The following is a 22,398-nucleotide window of genomic DNA, read 5'->3' as shown; positions in this document are numbered from 1 at the left end:
TATGGAAGAGAGGTTCTTAATGCAGCCACTTGGAAAATACTCTCTTAAAAATGGAGCAAACTCACCCTTCTAGGGAATATGAGCAAGAACATTTGTAACTTAACTGCTTCTACATGTAGCACTCTCAGGGAAGACTTGCTTACACTAGCTTACCTTTATTATCTTCAGTCTAAAACTCAGCTCTACATGGGTTATCTGTTGGTGGTTTGGATCATGGAGATGGAGACAGCCTCCAATGTAATCTTATTTCCTTTGCAGAAAGCTGGAGAAGCATTTACAACAAAACCAGTTTTTCCATCCCCTAAAGTCTAGAGTAAAGAGTGAATTCTGTTCCAAAGGACCAAATCTTTGGCTGGTAACCTCAGTACATCCTCTGTTATTCTGGAAGATGTATCCCCTTAGCTTTGCCAGATGACAAATTGTTGTACAGTAGTCTTTGTACTGTTTAAAATCTGAGAAGCCCAGTATATAAGGGTTAGTAGTCACATACGGATTCCTTATTTGACAGTTTGTTTCTGCTTCTCCCTTGTGCCCACCCCCCCCCCCCCACACTCCTCACCCCCATTTTTTAATTAATTCTTCCCAAGCCTTTAGTCTGACTTTTTTCTACATCTGTTTATGTCTGCACTTACCTTTTTAAGATTTAGGGGAAGGATCCCTGAGACTGAGAAAGAGTTGATGAAACCTTAGGAAGACCAGATCAGAGCAGACCTTATACAAAAGTAAAAGCATACCAAATGCTCACTTTGCCTCTAATCAGTATCATTAGCAAGAAAAGAACATGAAGCCTCTAAACTAAAATTCTCATGTTCTCTATTCGCAGAGCTATTGAATATGAATGGCAGAAGTGTTTTTCTGATTGTCATCAATATTCAGGTGGCAACAGTAGTACTGGGAAATACTTCTGAAATACTATTAAAACTGAAATAGCCAAGAGTACTGTCCAGCTTGCAGTTGATTTAGAGCTTTAGTAGTAGTTACTTAACAGTAGCCATTAAGTGTGGAAGTTGAATACATAACCAGCTGTCTTTCAGAGATTAAAAAAATGTGTATTTGGATTGAATTGATCTTAATCTGTCTGTATTTAGTCCAGAAGTGGTCAAACAGAACCGCCTGCAGGTCCAACAGAAACTGGATGATTGCCTCGGAGATTCCTCAGCATATGTTGATAAAGTACTTACATAGTATGTGTTTCTGTGCTTTAAGAAAATTATTCCTGAATAAAATAATTACACATTTTGATGGCAAATCTGGTGAAGAATGGAAAGACTCAACACTTTAACCCAGATTTACTAGGTCAGGAACATTGTGTTAGCAAGTCTTGGGTTGTGGCCGTTTTAAGATATGTGAAACTTTTGAGTTGTATGAGATAGGTTCAACACTTTGAATATTTAAGTGTTTAAACACAAGATGACAAACTCATAATTTCTTTTTACTCTTAGCCAATGTTTTAGGGATTTCTGTGGACTTGATTCCTAACTTTTCAGCCCTTGAAGCCGTAAAAGCTTAAATGTCTACGTTTTCTATAATGTAGCTGTTCTCTCACCTTAAAGACTACCTTATGGCAGTAAATTCTGTTTTTAGAATTCTGCACTGATAATGCAGTTTTAGAGCAAAAGTTAGAAGAATGAATGTTGGTTTAGGGCTTCTCAGCTAAAAGAAAAGGATGTCTGCTTTCCTGTGTGGGATTTGCTTCATGGAAAAGAATGTGGATTTGTTAAAATATAAGACAGCAGTTCTTTGGCTCTGAGGCTTGTTGACTTATTGTCAAGGCTGTGACATGTCTCCCTTCTCCCTCCCTCCTTCCCTCATTGCATTCCTTGTGATGTTAGCTGGACTGAGCTCTCCAGTGAAAGAATTTGAAACGTGAATTTGAGATTAATTGGTTGCTACAGTGCTTAAACAAGTGTAGATTACTATAGCACAGCAAGGCTGTTTTAGAAAATGATTCTATAGCAAACCTTATAGCTTCTTTGCTTTTTGAGTATTTTAAGTACAGTCTGCTCTAATTATAGAAAGAATCAAAATGGAGCAGATGGAAAAAAAAAGTTCAAGTTAAACTGAAAATTATGTTAAGTGTCCTATTATATCTGTGTGTGTATTTTAAAAATGAATCTTTAGAAGTACTGATTGATGACTTTCCCTCTCAAAATCAGAGTAGACATGTTGGTAAGGCTGTTCCTTTCTGAATCACTAGAGGTGGGATGGATCTGGTATATTTCCACTTTGCATTTTCCTTTTATTCTCAAGTGGTTTGTCAGACTATTGTAAACTTTGTTTTCCATGGTGGGATTCAAATGACTGCAGTGATGTCATGCAAGAATTCCACTTTGAGTAAATAATTTAAAGTCCTGGGTACTTGTCTACAAAGCAAAAGTATTTTCAATGTTAATGCAAGATAAATAATTAAGCAAAGCAAATCAGGAAAAAAAGCCTGATGAGTACCTGGTCATTAAAAAGCAAACTAGGGAAATAATGTGGCTTAAGAACTTTTGTCTTTAATGAAACCTGTTGGTAAAGTTATTGAAAAGAGTTTCACATAACCAGGGAATTACATTATTAATTTAGTTTTAAAGGCTGAAATGTGATTCAAATAACTTCTATCCTGATTATGTGGACTGAATAAGAATCTTTCTCAGGCAAGTGATTTCACTGCAAGCTGTCATTTAACCTTCTCATCTTCTCTTTCCCTTCCATTCCCTTTTTTGCTTCTTTCATATCAACTGAAAACAAAAGCTGTACTTTTTTTTTTTTTTTTTAGTTTGCAAATGAAACCTGCCATATGAGAACTAGGAATAAACTGATGAACTGATCTCTCTCTGAGTCTGAGTATAAACTGCATGAATGCTTTCATTGCATTAAAAGGGAGAGAAGAATAGGTGACTGTCAGATGACTGTCACCATTGAGAGACAGATTTCCCTGGAGAGCTACTTCAAGCCCATTAAGTAAAAGAATTACTGTAGGGAATGTCATACAGGAAAGCATCCAAAGCAGGGAGAGGTTTTTATTTATTGGACAAAAGGAAGAATGGCTTTAATACTGCTGCCCTGATGCCACTCCAGCAGGAAGCTCCCTCTGGGGAAAGAGGAAGATAACATATACTGACATCACTGGAGGAATAGCTAGTGTATTTGAGTGTTATAGGATTAGTTTAATTAACCAATTATTTTATTTTTGTAATTAAAAATTGAATGGCATGGATTTCCCAGAAGCTTTTCTACTTAGATCATGGAATTATATTACTGGAATGTGTTTGGGAATAGTGTTGACCGGACATACACATTTCAGGCAGAAGGAAATCAGAGTCTTTCAAATCACCTTGATATGGTGTATCAGGACAGCAAGAAACAAGGCAGAATTCACCAGGCACCATGACGTGGCAAAAGGTTGAGACTCCAAGAGACAGTGATTTTTTTTTTTTTTTTTTTAATGTTTTGAGCAGACTTTTTCCTTAAATACATGAATAGTTATTTTTCCTAATTCTTTATTATGTGATTTGTTTATAAACTTACTTATGTTTCCTGAAACTTGTCATTTTTTTTCATTATTCTTTCAGCCAAAAATGCTGCAGGCAGCTATTCTGAAGATGCTGGTTCTAGATGGTGAATCAGTCTATACCTTGACTTCTCATCCTATTTTGCTGCTTGTAGCCAGGATAATCCTTGTGAATTCAAGACACAAACTTGCAGCTCTTCAGGTAAGAAATATGTGACTAATGATTATGACTGCCAGCTACTCATTAATTGGTTCTCTCATTCTTTTCATCATATCTCATTGGATCAGTATAACTTCCATTTCTTTTTCTGTAGCTCTGAGGTTTTTCCCTCTAAGAAACAGTTCAGACAAAGTGATTACAATTAAATAGAAGTATCTTTTTCTTAAAGATAAGCTATTTTGGCACTGTCTTCCACAAAAGAGAAGAAAGATGCCTTCATTACCTGGAAAAATTAGAAAATGTAATAGGAAGCCACTTTTAAAAAGACACGTACTTTGTGACATTTGATGGGGCATGGGGGGAATGCCTTGTAATGCAGCATACGTATACGATCTCGTTTTTAACAAACTCTGGGATAGTTAACCATTACTGTATGAATTCTAAGCCATGAGATCTAGATGCCAAAGAAGTCCTCTTGATTGTCACTGTCCTTTACCTCTTCTGCAGAGGCATCCATGTGGAGGCTACCTTAATTTGCTGTTTGCTTGTACATTAAAAACAAGAAGATACGTTGAACCTCTTCTTGAGAGCGTTTTCGTCTCTACCTCCTTTGTAGTTTAGCGGCAGGCTGGTTGGTAGCAGGACTGTCTGGAACTTGGGGACTTTTAACAGCAGCAACTTCTCTTTATTGCATTCCATTTGAACAGAATTTGGCTAGAGATCAAAATGCCACATGGTCCCTCTTTATGCTTGGCTGACAACATCCATTCCCAGCTGAGTCTTTGTATGAGTGATGAATTAAACTGTGTGGGAGATGTTGGCTGTACTGCATTTCTGGAAGCCAAGCTCTTCCATCGCTTTCCCTGTTATTCACAGATGAGTGCTGTTGAATTTCAGCAATTGGGTCAGTCAGGGAAGCAGAAAGTGTACCTGGTATAGAGAAATCCCTTGCTGTCTCTCCTCAGACTGACATAATGGGGGCCCGCCTTCTACCCAGTGGAGGTTCATTTACTTGTGGCTACATCAAGTTTGGATAGTAGTTCAAAGGCAACACCAGATAAAATCTACTTTCATCAACAGGTCAATGTAGCAATTAAAGCTTGCCATTCTTTCTTGTTTCGGCTTGATTCAAAGGAAGTCTCTTAATACTTTTGCTTCTTTAAGGTTAGTGCAAATAAATTTAAAGCAAGGTAAAATACTTCAAAATATATTATCTAAAGCATTAATAAAGCTCTGTTTTATTCAAAAATGCTATTGTGCATGGAAGATTAAATGCTTAAAAGTCATCCAAAAATTTTTAACTTGGCTCCCAAAAAACTTAACATTGCTGATAGAATATTGTACAGAGCTCAGCTAGCTTACCTGAAACTTTATAAACGTGTTCTTTCTAACATTTCTGAGTGGCAAGCATCAGGCCTTAGGGAATTGTATCATTAAGCTGGATACTCACTTGTATGGGAAAATGAATACTTCATTATATAAAGCTAAACTGAAGTAATTTGAACCTTCTTATTTAAATTGCCTTTAGGTTTTCTAAATAAGTGGTGAAATGTTGGGATTTGACCTTATTCACAAAGTCTGTGTGCTTTTAGTCTGTACAGCTTGATATCAAAAGTCATTTTTCATTGGTTTTTGAAATAGATGCTATTATTCTTTTTGATGGTTCCTTTCTAGGGACATTACAGTCAACTACATGTGATTGGTTTAGATGTTTATGCTTGAATATGGTACAGCCCTTAGGTCAGTCTGATGTAAGCATACCTGTGTAAAAAGTTCAGAAGATAGCTCCTCTCAGAAGCAATCAAACATCTGTTTCACAGAAAATGGTGTGCAACAGTAGCGGAATAACTAGTAATCATTAGAGCCTGTGTAGAGGTATACCCCGTGTTCACAGATGAAATCTTTAAGTATAATTTTGAGAATTTTGTATTATCAGTTAGCTTTTCCATACATCTCCACCTGGTGCAGCTAGAGAGGGATAAGATATGCTGGGGAACTTATATTTTGTCTACATAGCTTTCTAAAATCAGGTATTTCCTGAGCTGTGATTCAGCTCTACTATAGAACAATTACTCAATTCAGTAAGGTATTTGCCCTTCTGAAACTTCACATACAAATATTAATACTTTAAATTGTGATTGTAAGGTGTTCTCATGAGCAGTTCTGGTCCTCTTCCACATCTCTTGGTCTCCTTTCTACCCCCACCTGAAGAATTAAAAAAAGATTAAACAGAACAGGGAAAAATGCATAGAAGGACAACATTGGGTAATCAGAAATACTGAATGGCTTCCATACAAAAAGTAACTAAATAGTCTAAGATCCTCTTCAGGCTGGAAGGATTACTGAAGTGTGAGATCATGGCTGTCTATTAAAATCATGAATGTGACATGAAAGAAGTTAAGTAGGAAACACCTTTTTTTTTTTTTTTTTGTCTTTTTCTGTTACAAGAATGAGGAGGTATGAAATCAAAGTAGCAAGTGACTGCTCCAAAATAAGCACACACAAGTATTTCTTTTATCTTCTGTTCACAGAGTTTCTTACCAGATTGTGGTTGCAAAGATTTGCAGGGTTCAAAGAGCAGCTAGAGAAATTAAGAGGAAAAGGCCATGAAGCTCTTAAAGCACTGTACAGCTGCTTGAATATGTTCATCTTTATGCTAGGTTAGTGCTCACTTTTATACAAAAACAGCTATTTTGGGTGTTTTTATATTTTTTAGCGGTTAGAATCAAATAGATTAGGAAATCTATATTTTAAAGCCACTTATCTTTTTTTTTTTTTAAAGGATCTATACTTGTTATTAACTTGAAATGTCCATATTTTCTTTCAGACATTATCTTGGTGGACTCTAAGATGTGTGAATATTCACCAGCAGTTGTTAGAGGAGAGATCACCTGAGCTATTTAGTCTTGCCCAGACCTGTATAAAACAAGGTATGTTTCGAATTACTTGGTTTATTGGCCTAAAGCATCAGTTGTTAGTTATCATGAGGGATGGGAATTTGTTAGCACAACTCTTACAACATGATGCTTATCAGACGGTTCTATAACTACAGAGAGTAGAGAGGGAACAGAATTCACTTAAATTGAAATGGACTTGTATGGCATATGCTATTTTCTGGCTTTTAAGATGAATATGGGAATATATCATTGTAGACAAAGTTTTTCTTGCCCTGTGCTTAGCACTGTTAACCTAGCACAAGTTCACTTGAAGCCATTCTGTACAGTTTTCATTCCTTATTTAACTAAGGTCATTTGGGTTTGAAAAGGCAATGTCCTTGTTCTTCTGTATCTTCATGGGGGCGATAAACTTCTTTTTTCCTGTTGTCCTTATCCCCACCTAACTTTTGAGATTTGTTACTTCTCTGCATTATGTGTAGAGAAAATAGACAGCATTAAAACTAAATTATGTATTATCTATATTGATGTTTACAAAAGCATAATGTAGAAAGTTAAAATGTCAAATGTAATTAATATCACTTGAGTTTTTTTTCTAAGAGGAACAAACTCTTATATGGACTGTTAATAAAATTCGCTACAGCAACTGGTAAAGCTGGAAAAAGAAAGTAAGCTTTTATGTACATTTTCCCCTTACCAGTGAGCTAAAGGTTCTTCATTTAATTTCACAAAACCAAAATTTCCAACCAATTACATTTAAGAAATTTTCTGTTACATTCAGAGATGAGTTGTCATGTGTGTTTTATTTTGACAAAGAAGGCAATCTTTAATGACAAAGTTTCAAGTCTCCCCTCTCCTTCCACACCTTAATGGACCTTTTTTGATCTGAACCATATGTAGATTCAGGCCATGCAAATTACATATAAAATATGAAGTGGATTTTGGTCTTTGAAGAACTTCCAAATAGGTAACAAAGATGTTACTATGGTAATAAAATTGAGCAGAGGATTTTATTGGGTCCTCTGCAGTGAAGAAGCAGCTGACTTAATGCTTGTACTGGGTGCTAAAAGGACTGGAGTGCAAGGGTTTAGTAGCAGTTGATGAAAACTAAGATTTTTGTATACTTTATTAGAGAATTTTGAACTAACTAGAGTTATCTTGCACAGATATGGGAATCTTAAGATTAAATTCTACTTATTCTTTAGGCTGTAACTTTAAAATTTCTAGTTCTTGGAAAATTGGAAATGTTGCTGATTTGATACACATATTAGAAAGGAATTGACAGGTGTAATTTAAGCACATGATAAATTTTTTGGCATGTTAATTTATAGGCTAAGGACTGGGTATGGGGTTTGGACTTTAACAGGTGCAAAGAATTAAATCTAAATTGAATATTTAATTTCCAAATTAAATCATAGCAAATTGAGTTTTACTTCAAAAATGGGTGTTGTCAGTGTAGCAGGGTTAATCTTACAATTTTAGCCTGTTTAAATGCTTGCATTGAAAATAAAAATTCCTTAAAATGTGACTTCCAAGGTATATTGTAAAAGCTAATTTCCCACCTACTTCTCATAGCCACTTTAAAAGCAGAGTTTTTGTGCTGGGTAACTGTTTCAGAGAGGGTTATTTTGCTTAGTTTGATTGTCAAGGGTAAGCTTTTTGAGTTAAAATTGTTGTTGCTTAGTTTTAATGTAGTAAGGCTTGAATATTTGTGTGTTAGGTTGTACAGTACTTCTAGATTGTATACTTTCTAAATATTTACCTAAAAATTTCTATACATTTTATATTATGAAATAAGTGGTACTGGTGTGCTTCATTCAGATAAGGATGGCTAAGGAGATACGTTTGTAATTTATTTTTTTTAAATCTTAGAAACTGTAAATGTTCTTCTGCTCATTTCTAGGTAATTTTTGTTGTTGTTCTAAGTATGTGTCCCATAGATGGCCAGCATCAAAGATATTTAGATGCTGGTGGTTTTGCAGTTTTGAGTACTGCAATTCTTGTTTGACAGAATAGTTTTCTTATGTTAACTTTGAATACTGCAAAGCACATGAAAACACTTTGGGGTTCTGTTAAGTAGATAAAATCTGTAGGAGAAATCTGTAGCACGTTTATGTGACTGTTACTGTTTCTTCTTGGAAATATCTAAAAACTGGGAACAAAACTGAAAGAGAAGTCGTAAAATTAATTAAAATTCACTGACTAGATCATACTGGGTAGAGGTACAATAGTTTGCGCAGCCCTTATCTGTGTAGAGGATGCTGCTGCATACGCACAGAGCACAATAAGCTGTCTGTTTTCGGTGACCTGTTTTGAGACTCCTGGATATGGTTTTCAGAGAAGATGATGTAAAGTACGCTTGAATCTGTAGTGAGTTTTTCCAGGCAGGTTTTGTTGCCTGCTGCCTCTAATGGTTTATTTACTTTCTAATTAAAGCCATCTGGTATTTCAAACAAGTACCTTCATATTCCATAAAACAAATACTTAACCTTTTAAATAGTCTTTGAAAAACCCACTTGCTTGTTCTGTGTAAACTTGACTAGAAAACTGTCTTAATTACTAGAGAAAAAGACCTTCAAATTCAGAATAAATTATCTTTTCTATTTAAAATACATTGATCTCAAGTGTAGGATCAACATCATCACCTGAATAGAAGACATCTGCAGTGATTCCCTGCTGTGCTGAAGCAGCTGTTGTGCAAAGCCAACAGGGCTTAGTGCACTTTACCATTAGTTTGGCCTTGTGCCAAACACAGTATGGGATGCCAGAGGGATGTCTTACGTTTGAGACATCGGTGCTACATCAATACTAGTAATGAAAGCTTCAGCTTTCCACAAAGGTCCTTGAAGTCTCAAATGCCTAAACTTACCAAGTTTTCTGGATTAGCACTGTAAGTAAATGATACTTAGACAGGGAGCAGTAAGACTGTTTCTTGATGTATCACTTCAGTTCTTTATAGCAGTATATGTGGTTTTAGCACAAGTAATTTTATATTCAAATCATTGAAACTTGTTAGCTATGAAAAAATCAAGAAGTAATGTATGATTACAGACTATAACTTGTTTTTTTTCTTTGTAATTAAATCAAAATCATTCTGTTGAAAAGTTGCATTTTTGTGCAGTTTTCCTATGTGTACCTGCACACTTGGGATCTTGTAAGCTTTGTTGCACTGACAGTGGCCCCTCAGGATTTAGTGGCTCAAACTATGCTAAAGAGGCAATGCAAATCTGTTTGCATTTGTATAAAACCCTCAGTAAAATTTTCAGCACTTTTAGTAATACCTCACAGAAAACCCCATTTTATTTTTTCCTTATGTAAATATGATTTTTCTCCTTTGGGAAACCATCAGAGTGGCATTGTATATGTATAGAGTGTGAAAAACAGCTAAAGATGGCAGATGTCCCAAATAATTTACTGAAATTGTTTTTTGTAAAAAGAGTAAAAAAAAAAAAAAAAATTTTGTTAGGCAGATGTTTTATGGTCCTGTGGGCATTATTCTTTTTAAAAACAGAGTGTGTTTAATGATAAATATGGACAAAAGCATTAAAACTTCAGATGGTTTCTCAATGAAGAGTATACATTACTTAAATATGAGGTTAACATTCAGCTTTCTCAATCTTCAAGTAATGTGTTTGAATAGTCTTTGTGTTAAAAACAATGATTAATTTGCACAGACTTTGTTTTTAAATAGTTGTAGTTTATTTAAGGGGGTTTTTTAAGGATTAAGTTGTAACCTGCTACATTCTCTATCCCACTTTAGTTGAAAACCATTGGAGTAATATTTTTAAATTACCAATTTGCTTTCATTAAACAAAATCTCTAAATTCAGACTTCGAAAAACTTAAGTTACTAGGAGGCTTTATCCATGCAAATTCTTATTTTCTGAATTAAAAAAGAATGTTATGATACTTGTTTCTTCTCTAGTTGTGTAAAAATATGTTCAGGCTTAGCAGCTTTCTATATTAACTGAAATATTTTGAGGATTGACAGTTACTGAAAAGAAAAAAGCCTAGGAGGTTTAAACAAAATCTGTTTGGGCTGGAGTTGACTGCCAATCTCTAAATTCAAAACTCATAGAAAAATGTTTAAAAAATCCTTGATAATATTAGTTTTTCATATAGTAAGACTTTTTACTAATCTTAATAAAGCATGTTTGAAAAATTAAGCATTTATTAAGTAACACGGCATCTATGTTACTCTTGGGTACCAGTCTTTTTAGGTACTGTGATGCTGTGAGCTTTGAAAGAATTCTATTATATAACTATTTTCTGGCAAAATTAATAAATAAAGCCCAAAGCAAAAAACCACTTCCATTTAAGAATAATTCACATGAATTGTTTTCAATTTATTTGTCTGTATTTTAGTATGCAAGAATATTCTTTTGTCATTTACCATATTTTGATAGGTAGAATTTAAATATAAGAAATACAAATGCTTCTATGCCGGATGAAAAATTATCAAGTCTTCGTCCCTAAAGATTTTGGGTTTATTTATGAAGGTACTTGTTCAGATGGAGAACATGATCATTAATCACTCAGTAAATCAGTAATTATAAAAAAAAAACCCAAACAAACCCAAAACAAAGAAAAAACCCATTCACAAAAAAAACGAACAACCAAACCCTGAAGAGCCCCAAGTCCCCATTCAGTGTTCAAGATGAAACTTTCTCATTTGAAGCCTGCTACTTAAGGAGGATATTACCTCAATATTCTGTATTCCGAGTTCCTACGTTCTTTAGTAGGTTCAAGACAGAGTTGTTTATTTCCTGCAAGAGGAATATATCCCAGTTCAGTTTTGCTGTATAAGAGAAGATTAAACTTTTGGGTTTTTGGTAGTAATCTTTAGGTATAAAACTTGAAAAATACTTTAAATAGTGCATATCTTTTATACACTGACAGTGGATTTTTAAATGTGTGGAGGTGTAAAGAACAACAGTTCTGCTTTAAGTATAACGAACTTTCTCTCCTGGTGTTTTAAATGTATTTTTAAAATATCATTCTCCTGGACTGCATCCTGATAGCTTTTCTTTTTCTTAATTTGCAGTGACAGAAGCAGAAACTTTGTTCGCAGGTGGTGAAAGCTGGCATTTAGCAGTTCAGTTCCATCTTGAGTGTGCCTATACATTTTTGCATTACTATGAGTATAGAAAAGCTAAACAGTGTTTCAATACAGCTAAAGACATAACGAAACTGCAGGTTAATCTGACAGGTAAGTTTTGCTTGTACAGTCTATGACGATGGTTGGTTGGACCAAACTAACCTATGATTTGTTGGGGTTTTTTATGTATCCAAGTAAAAAAGAACTATATTTTGAAAAATCTCGACTGTTAACTGGTAGGACTTATTTGTCTTCTAAGAATCAGCATTGCTGGAAAAGGGAAGAGAAATACACCATCTGGTTACAATATCATCCCTAATATGGGTTTCTGAGCAGCTGTAGTATTGCGATCCATCCTTCTTGTGTTTCATATCAAATTTTAGGTCCAGTTGTCTTTGTTATGGGACTCCTAAAACTAGCTGGTTTCATGATGATTGTTTTTTTTTTTATTTGGAGACACTTATACAGAAGTCTACGTGATGCTTTGATGCAGTTTTTCCACCATCGACCTACTCTATGTAAATAGCGTTTAGAAGTCACTTCCAGGACTGTTATCACAGGAAATAAGTAGAAAAGTCAAATTTCTGAAGAACAGAAATATCAAGGATTCAATCACTGTGGAGACTTGATAATTATCCTTTCAAAACCTATACTTTGGAGTCAGGCAGATCAGATTGCTGCACTTGTAACTTAATTTAAAATTACATATATAAATATGGGACTGTTTGGTCTAGCTGGTCTTGCTAGGCAATCAACATGACATAAAATGCACATTCTTCTGTGTGAGAACTTTTGCTTGGTCCTGAGTAGAAATGCAAAAACCCTTATATAGTTTTTTTCTATAGAGTTATTAGTGGAAAGGACTAAAGAACTGAAACTTGCAGCCTCCTCACCTATTACACCTCTGTATGTCTCAAGGCTGTTTCTTTATATTTAGATTGGAGCTGCAGCTACCCCTGCTTATCCCAAGTCAGTTTAATAATTTGTGTTTAAAAAAACCCAAAACTGAACACAGACAACTTCAGTGGAACTCCATGCTCATTTTTTCAAAGGTTTTAAAGGTTTATGTTAAAAATATCTGTAATGAAAATCTTGTGGCGTAATGTTTTTGCAAAACTGTGAATTGATTATATTCAATGGTATCTGCTTAAAACATAGGAGGAATTTCCTACATTACTTGCTTTAAAGAATTCCATGCATTTCAACTGATCTTACCCTTTTTTCCTATGTGCAACATGTACTGTGTTTGTGATGTGTTCCATGTGTGGCATGTACTGCAAACTTGATATTTTAAGGTGGTTTTGTTTACAATTAACCTAAATTATTCTTGTGTTTTTATTAAAAATATCAGTGCCTGTGATGATACTCAAGCTATAAAAATTTAATTAACTAAGAACAAGTAAAATCAAAGTGGCAGGTGGCTATTCACTGATATTCCTCAACTTACAGCTATATGTTAGGCTTTTTTCCCTTTAAAGGAAATATTTAGATTTTAGATTAATAATTTCCTTAAATCTAATGTAGAAAAAACCCTGTTGTTTGGAGGGGGGAAAAAAAAAGTTTGGATGCAGTGGAATGATGTGTATTTTTGATTACTTTACCAAGAGGTTATGCTAGTCCCAGAGAGAGATTGTGGTGATATAGCCTCTTGGAAAAATGTTGTGAAACTCCTAAAGTTCTGTGGTTTATCTCCATAAATCTATTAAAATAGTTATGAAGGATGTCTAACCTGAAGGCAAATGAACTGAAGTGAACATGTGGGAATTGTTGGCATTCTAGACAAATTCATTTGACATGCATGTTTTGGCTAAACAGAAGGAATGTTACATCATCAAAAAAGACTTTGCTTTAATGTAAAAATTCAACCTCTAGCAAAGACATTTTTAAGGCTTTTGGAAGGAATTTCCTTTTTAGGAAGGTATTTTAAGAGGTTTTTATTCTTTAATGGCTGTATCCTTACTAGTTGAACATTTATTATGGCATGGAAATTTATGCTGTTCTTAAAGAGAGAATTTAGAACCAATATTTTCCAAAGTTATTTTAGAAATGTTTGAATAAATCATACTTGTTTTGGCTTGTATACTTTTTTAAGTCACTTTAATCCAGGTCTGTGCTGTATTCATCAGTTATTAAAAAGCATTCTTATGTCCCTCACAATGAGTCACAACCATCAGTAACTCCACAAAACAATTTCCAGTAAAAGAGAAGACTGTGGTTCTTGCATGTAAATATACTAAGATGAAGGTTCATAATCCAAAATAAATTTAAGATCAGCAGATCTGAAGGATTAATAATGCTGAACTGAGATCTGCTTATTGTCTGCTTATTGTTTTCATGCCCAGTAATGCATCCCTGGGAACTTTTAATACGGAACAGAAAGTAAAGTGTCTGTGTAGATTCCTCTCTTCTGTGAGAATTTATGGTGGTATAAAGCAAGCAAATTTTTCCCCAGCCTAAACACATGTGATATATATTTCCAGATAAAAATGACTAGGTTTTGTCCCTGTAATAGCAAGGAATTCTTTGCTTAAAACAATGGGGTGGGAAGGGTGTGCATCTCAACATAAACAAATCACAGTTTCTGGGTGGTAGCAAGTAAATTTATCAGTAACCAGAATAGCTTTGCAAGTGTTTTATCCAGCTGTTTAAGTGGTAAGACATAATAGGAAGTGAATTACAGCATATGATTTTCAGGTATTGTTAAAATTGAGAATTGAGTGCTACTGTGTAAAAGTAGTATGAATTGTTATCCAGTGTTTCTCTGTGTGTGTGTCTCTTTTCTCTGCAGTTTGCCTTGTGATTTTAAGGTGATATTTTTAGAACCTTTTGCATTTCTTCATAAACTTTTAACACAGGGCTTTTCCATTAAAAGGGATAATTGGCGGAGAAGGAGAAATCAGTTTAATATCTGGTTTCCCTACTGCTCTCTTTCCACCTCCAGGAAGAAAAGAGGGTGACAGCTATTTCAGTGCGTGTGCTGGGTGATTCTTACTGACAGTGGCCTCATCCTCAGGCCTTTGTTACACAAGCAGTCAATCATCTTTACCTCAAAGATTTTTTTTATGTCCTGCAAAATTTTCAAAATGATAATGAAATTAAGAACTTGATCTTAATTAGTTCTGCAAAAGCAAGTGTATCAGCATTCAGTCCTCTGTTTCTGTTACTTGATTTTCACAGTTCACAGTATCTGAGCATTGTATCATGCTAATACAGGTTGCTAACAGAGGAAAAACAGACATGTTTTTCTTTTCAATTTGGTATAAATGTTAATTGCCACCCTAAAAACTAGTAAAAGTTGTATGAGAGTCAAATAAAGAACTGAAGAAACCACACTGAGAGGAATTTTTGATTAGTTCAGTAGACAGCCTTCATTGGTTTGCTGTTTCACTCTCTGCCATGTTATTTTTACAGTATTTTATGTGCTGTGTTATGGTAATGTCATGTCTGTAATCACTCTTCATAGACCTAAGTCTTCAAATGAAGACATGAAATATTTTAAATGATGGCCTGTAAGATAGTATGGGGTTTTTATTTGCCTAAATGTCTCCATTATGTGATTAACTTTTAGCAGACAACTTGAACAACTGTTTGTGATTTATTGCTAAGAAATAAGTAGGGAACTAATAAAATTTGATGACTGAGTTTTCAAGAGATAATATGGTGAGTTATGAGGAATTTACCTAAAAGTGGCTTTGCAAGACCTATCTAGCTGTGCTTGTACGTTTGTAATATGTGTTACTTTGTATGTCACAGCTAGCAGTGAGGACACATGTAGTTCACTGCAAACAGATTGAGCGGAGTTAAACCAGTGCTAAATTTTGTAGGTTAATTCTCAATGTGTTTCTCTTTATTTTGCTGCTTTGTGAGCAACTTTCTAGTACATGATGGATTACTGGTTTTTAGTGTTCTTTAATATAATCTTATATTAATTTTCTGTAGGTGCTTTGGGGAAGAGAACACGATTTCAGGAAAAATATGTTGCACAGCTTATTTTGGATGTCCAAAGAACAGATGAATTTCTCATTCCTCACAGTGAACTAAGTCCAGCTCCAACACCTCTAGAAAACTTAACAATGGTATGTATATGAGAAGAATGGTTTTAATTTCTTAATATAAAAATGTTCTGAAGCTTTTCTTGGTTGTCTGCAAGGGAAAAGTGTGTGATGCCTAGGAGAAACTTACAATTTCTGAAAGTTTTTAGAAAAAATGTGGGGCAGTCGTTTGCCTAATATTAAAGGACATGGGGTAAAACAATATGCAACTGTCTTCAAGACAGATGTGGCTACTCCACTAAAAGCATGTTTGCGAATGTGATCTTCTACAGTTTATGTATTAATTTATAGTGCCTAAGAATGATGGAGTTAAGAAGACAGGTGAGACAGATTTTCAAAATAGCCTGCAAGGCATCACAGAAATGCACAGATTTGTAAGGACTGACAGACATGTTTAGTAACAGTGTGAAGGTAGGAAATTGGTCTAGGTATTCCTACTGGCATGAATTATGTGACTTGGCCTTGCTAGTCTTAAGGGTATGCATGATGACTTCAATTATAAATTGCTCAACAACCACTGAATTGTTTTGGGATGGCATTTTTCCTTCATGAGGAGAAGTTCCGGTCAGGATTTAAAGTTACTTGAGCTTGCTAAAGAAGCCAGAGATAAATTGAGGCATTATGGTCCAAGATTTATTCTTTAGGTTGAAGAGCCTTTATAAAAAAAAGGTTATGCCTTGATAGACTTCAGGTCAAGCAGGGATCTTAAGCAAAAGAATTTGACAGTAATTCTCTATTTCTAAATTGAACGCACAAATATCTTGGGGGACTATCCTAGCTTTTTTTGTTTGTCCATTACCATGTCCTTAGTGTTTTATTCGATTTGATGAAAAGAGATGGACTGCATATATGTCACAACTTGTGCTTATGATAGAACTGTGTGTAATAACCCATTTAAGGATAGTAAGAGCTCGGGGGAGGCCACTTGGGTGAGTGTCAGACTTAGTTGTAGACTTTAAGTACAACTTTACCTAGAACTAACTTATAGGATGCATTGTTCTCAGAGAGTCCCTAACTGGGGTATTGTATGACTATTTTTTCCAGTTATTCACAGCTTTCTGAAGAATTTGTCCTTGTAGTCTGTATCTGATAAGGACTTTAGTTTGGAATAAAATGACATTGTTTCAATAAAAATGGTGACACTGTTTTAGTCTGTAGGTATAACCTGGAATAAAATATATTATTCTTTCTAATAAAATACTATATTCACATGTCCTTTCAGTGAACAGACCCAAAGCCGCTGAAGCAAGTTTAACAGAGAGTAAGAGAAAGAAAATTTCGGGTATCTACTCTTTCTGAAAAGTAAAAATGTGGTGCTAGAAAGGACTTGAGAGGTTTTGGCTACAGGGCGGGAATTGAATTTTGTGCAACTGAGTCATATAATTCTGTCATAAGTTACTTGGGCTGTCTATTAAGGAAAGTTAGGCCTTCTGTTCCCACAGTCTACTTCAGGAAAAAAAAAAAAAAATTAAAAAATTGGAACCTTCTGCATTTTGTGTGTATCAGAAATTCTTGAAAATAATATTAGTAGAACCATGAACTGCTTTGAGGAAAACATGAGGTATTTGAAGTTCAGATGTTTTATTAACACTGTTTGCGAATGTTCTGTCGGTTTTGACTAAGTAGACTCTCCAATTCATGCATGCGTTGAATTACCAATTAAAGGTTTTGGGTTTTTTCCCCTTTCTCTAGCATGTTTTTATTAATAATGTAGTATCAAAATATAACTTATTAATGTAATTTTTCAATGTTAACTGTAACAGTGAGTCCTAGTGTTTCTTTTGCCAGTCTGGTCTCAAATTTGTCAGCCTTGAGTGTATCTCAAAGTTCGTTTAGCTAAAATTGAAGTTAATGCTATTTTCCATCTGCCAAAAAATACAGACATCATCATTGCATCTCTGTCTAAGTTTAGGGCAGATGATTGATGTAACTTGTATACTTTTAAAAGATTGTTCATGGCAAATGCATAGAAGTTAAGTCTTGAGAGGTGCTGAGAATCTCCACAGAATTAACACGTGCATATAGAAAGCTGAAAGGCCTTTTACCATGCTGCAAAATTACTATAGGGAAATTTTCTTCCCCTCTCCAGTGTTCTCATTTTACATTTGCAGATAAAAGAAAACACTCTATTTCTCTAAAGACAGGAATTCTCCTGGATGGGTGGAAAATTTCCTAAGAGAACTATAAACTCTGCCAGTATGTGTAAAGGCCAAGTTGAGACTGGTCACACCTAATTTTCAGCTCCTGTTTTGGAGTGCTTAATTCTATGCTCTTAAAGTTCTCCCCCTATTATTGTTCAATAACATGAGTGAACAAGTTATTTTGCAATTAAGTGATAAGTAATTTAATTCAATTAAAAATACAACCAAGATAGCAATGTGACCAGTTGTTGGACTGGTAGGTGGTCTGATTTCTGGTCAAGCACTTCCTGCTTCCCTCTGGTGCTGAGCAATTATGTTATCTCAGGTGTCACTAGAAGGAAAACTATTTGTATTTCAAAATAAATATTTGAGGTTGTAAATTCAAAGCTCTGCTCACAGGTCAGTTTCTGTGAAAGGAAAATCCAGGTTTAAGGTGATGCATAAGGAGTCTTGATAGGAAATGGTATGTTAAAATAGTTTGATTAGTTTTAAAAAATTCAGAGCTGTTTTATGTTTTGGGAAAAAGAGGAATTTTTTTTTAAATCTAGGAATGGAAATCATGCTTTAAAACTCTGGCATACCATTGCGGTACAGTTCAGCTCATCAATATTCATAGTGAAGTTAAAGCAATTAGTGCTGTTTATACAGGCTAAATTTTAAAGATTATATAGGCCAGAGCTGAAAAAATTTAATTAATCACCTCATAAATTGAATTGTAATTTATGATACATCTAATGAATTGGTATCATTATACTAGCATAGTGCTCTTTCTAAAATAATTTTCAGCTGGAAGTGGTAGATAATCCTTATATATGCTGATGTAGTAAGAGAAGAAAATCATGGTATTAAATATGCCTTTCAGAGTGGGAATATCTTCATTATCCCCTTAAAATAAACTTATTTTCCTCACATTCTCTATCAAATCACTGTTTAGTTTCATTTATATAGTAGTAAAATACTGGTGATGAATGCATTCTTGTTTGCTTTTTGTTCTTCTGTGGACCCTCATTTTGACCTTGCTAATGGAAGATATTCATTGGAAACAGTTACTACTAGGACATTGAAGGGAAATTAATAGGAGGTTCGAAAAACTGTTAATATAAATCCATTTTCTGTTTTTAATAGGTTATAAAAACTACTACTGGTAGCTAAAAACCAGTAGTACAATAATTGGTTTAAAGACTGGCTTTTTTGGTTTTTTTGGGAGGTATTTTTCAAGCTACCTCCTTCTTGCTTTCAGCCAAAGGAATCTCTTGTTGTTTCCAAACACACATAAATTCTATGAACATAGTAATTTACACTTTTCGGCCACAGATTATATTACTCTCTTCTTTAAGTTAAATGACAGACAATGAACTTCAGGTAGTGTACTTGGTTTGTAAAAGTTAAACTGAATACTCCTTAAACAACTTGTTCCAGAGGAAATCTGATGGGAAGTCAAAAGTACTTGTCCAGGAGCAAACCTTTTCAGAATACCCCTTCTTGTCTTTACCAGGACAAAGTATCTGGAGGTGCTGGCTCAGTGGGTTTTTTTCAATGCATGTTTCTTCAAGTTGCAAAATCCTTTAAAAAAATCAAAAACAAAGATGAGGAGGACCATTTCCCTGTGTAAGGAATTTAACTGTGCTGGCAGAAGGTGTGCTTTACTTAGCTGCACTTTGCTTATACTCAAAAAGAAATCCATACATTCCTAGAGGTCCATGGTCACTAACCTGAGAACCTGCATGTTAGGAAAGCATTTAACATTAATCTCTTTCAGGTTGTCTGCATACATATATATATGTGTATATAAAAAATAGGAGGAAATTGTTGATAATACTATAAGCAAAAATTTGAAAAGCAAAAATCCCCTTCAGCCCTTATTTAAGTAGAAAATCAATATTCTGGTAACCTTGTGGCATGGTTTGAGCCCAGAGGTCAACTGAGCACCACGCAGCCATTCACTCACCACTTCCCTCCCGGTGCTGGAAAGGAGAAAATAAATCAGAAGGCTCAGGAATCGAGATGAGGGCAGGGAGGGATGGCTCACCCTTTATGGTCACAGGCAAAAGACAGGCTCATTAGGGAAAGAAAAAAGGACATCACTCTAATTCAGAACACTAAGGATAACAACACTTAACAGACAGAATGGGACAGTGAGAAGCATTACCCTATCTTAAAAACACCTCTCCCCACCCCTCCCTTCTTCCCGGGCTTAGTTTTGTTCCTGACATCTCCACCTCCTCTCCCACCAGCACAGGGGCAGGGAATGTGGGGTGCAGTCAGTCCACCGCTGCTTCCTGCAAATGGGGGAAAGCACTCTTCTGCATTCTTCCCGCTGCTCCGTGTGGCATCCCTCTCACAGGACACAGTCCTCCACACACTTCCCCATCATGAGTCATCCCCATGGGATGCATTCTTCTCAAGGTGCTCTGGCGTGGGTCACCTTCACGTGTTACAGTCCTCACAGTGCCAAACTACAACAGCGGGGGCTGCTTCTTCCCACAGAGTCCTGGGGGTCCTCCACAGGCTACTCGGCTCCTCTGGTAACCTCCGTGGTGGCAGTGGAGTGGCCCTGCCATCTCCAAGGGACGCAGGGGGGCTCTCTTCTCCAGCACAGCTCACCCCTTCCTCCACCTTCCTTCCACTGACCTTGGTGTTCGCATAGGTGTCCTTCTTGTAACTCATCCTCAAAGCCCCCAGCCCCTCTCAGCTTTCCCTTCTTAAATACATTATCACAGAGGCGCGGCTGCTGTCGCTAATTGGCTCGGCCTTGGCCAGAGGCAGGTCTGACTTGGAGACGGGGAAGCTTTTGAGAAGCTTCTCACAGGAGGCCACCACTGTAGCCCCCTTCCCTGCTACCAAAAACCCCACCATACAAACCCAGCACATCTTGAAGTTGCTCTGAATGCTGTTCCTGTTGCATGACAACCAATATAATTGTAGCAAAAGTGGTTTGGAAGATATTTCCTTCTACTGGCTTTGTCCGTTATTCTATCATAATCATGGTAAATTACTGTCCATTATGTTTTCTAATGTTAGTATTATCCTTTTTCAAACAAGTCTATCTTTTTTCATATTTTGAAGGCTTAAATTTCCCTGCAACAGTTTCTATCTATTTTAAAATATTTTTTTTCTCCTCCAACAGAATTGTGATTTGAATGATGATACAGTGCTTAACGAGATCAAATTAGCAGATGCTGATCAGTACCAGGTACCTGATTTGTGTGCAGAAGAGCTTGCTGTAATCCTTGGAATATGGTAAGTTAGTTCATAGTTACTTAAAAAAAAATGCTGTATGAATCATTGTGGTAATGAAGTGGTGAGTTGGTGGGACGTTTTTCCCTTCCTCGTCATATAGTCTGGCTAAAATGCTAAAAGATTTGCATTATACGTGGATAGCATTTTCAGTTATCTGAGTGAACTTTAGTGTCCAGTTCAGAATTTCAGCAATGTTTCATTAATTGCTATATTGTTCTCTTATCCTAGAAAACCAACTTGTTCTTTGTGCCTCAGATTAATCATGTTTCAAATGTCAAGTGTCATTAGCTACCATATAGTGATGACACTCTGGTAAATTTTGAAAACACGTTTCAGAGTCTGCAATGGTCAGCTTCCTATAAGGATCAGACATGTCTTTCAAGAAAAACGCTGCTCTGCTATTCAGTGCAACGGGAATACTTGTATAAATGCAGAGCATCCTTTGCTAGTTAAAAGCTATAGTACAAAGTCCTCATGGTTTTGCACCTAAGTTTGGTTTTTTTTCTTTTCCTGGCTTTCAGACATTATATGCTACATGGGTTCTGGAAATGACACAAAAGAATAAAAAGCAGCTTGAGATTTGAGGCTCATAAGCCAGCTGCTAATCAATATCCTCATTTTCTAATGAAGAAATACTTTTTTCTATGATGTAGTAGTCATTTAGGCAGTGACAGTTATCACACAATTTTTTGTGTGATTTGTTTCAGAAATATTAGTATGTTAAAGTAAAAATGGTGACTTTGATGTAGTATTCATCATTCATACCACTGAAGGCACTTTTCTGATCTGTGAGCTGTAAAATGATGGAATCTGCAGTACTGCTGAAATATCTTGCCCAAGCCAGAAGGAGGCCAGGAGCTGAACAGTGAGTGAATCCTAGTTCCCAAGTCTCAGACCGGTGTTTTCTCTGCAGGGGCACGTGAATGTTATAAGATCTATCTTTTTGATAGTGTGACAACAGTAACAGGCTGACTAAAGGTTGGTGAGACAAATTAATGGCATGAGCTAACAACCCAGCATTTGGCAGTAGTTCCTCTGTGGTGTGGGGCTTTTTGCTTCTTTTGTAGCACAGTTTATAATATTTCTCTCCCCACTTGCCAAAATTTTCAGTTATTTTTCCCCTTCTTGTGCAGAAATGCACATAAAGTGCAATGGAAATCATTAGTGGAGAGAAGATTGTTTCCTTTCATATGCCTGTTTCACAGACTGCAGCTTTTTGAAGGGCCAGACACTTGTTTAGCTATATAGATGAAGTCAAATGTGAAGTTGCACGTCTGTAGTTTCAGCTATGCCCTTTAACCAGTCAGCCCATCCACTG

General features: G+C 35.6%; 1 protein-coding gene across 1 annotated transcript in view; it reads left to right on the top strand.

The window, feature by feature from the left end:
- The window catches only part of TTC27 (tetratricopeptide repeat domain 27), a 138,055-nt gene that overhangs the window by 15,108 nt on the left and 100,549 nt on the right, over positions 1-22,398 (top strand). Inside the window, exons 4-8 of the mRNA XM_074818246.1 lie at positions 3,558-3,698; positions 6,484-6,586; positions 11,594-11,758; positions 15,587-15,723; positions 20,968-21,080. Coding sequence (XP_074674347.1) covers positions 3,558-3,698; positions 6,484-6,586; positions 11,594-11,758; positions 15,587-15,723; positions 20,968-21,080 — 659 coding nt within the window. The remainder of the gene's footprint in view (positions 1-3,557; positions 3,699-6,483; positions 6,587-11,593; positions 11,759-15,586; positions 15,724-20,967; positions 21,081-22,398) is intronic.

This window comes from Strix aluco, chromosome 3, assembly GCF_031877795.1.
Source record: "Strix aluco isolate bStrAlu1 chromosome 3, bStrAlu1.hap1, whole genome shotgun sequence".
Lineage (NCBI taxonomy): Eukaryota > Metazoa > Chordata > Aves > Strigiformes > Strigidae > Strix > Strix aluco.
This window is presented reverse-complemented; position numbering and strand designations above follow the sequence as displayed.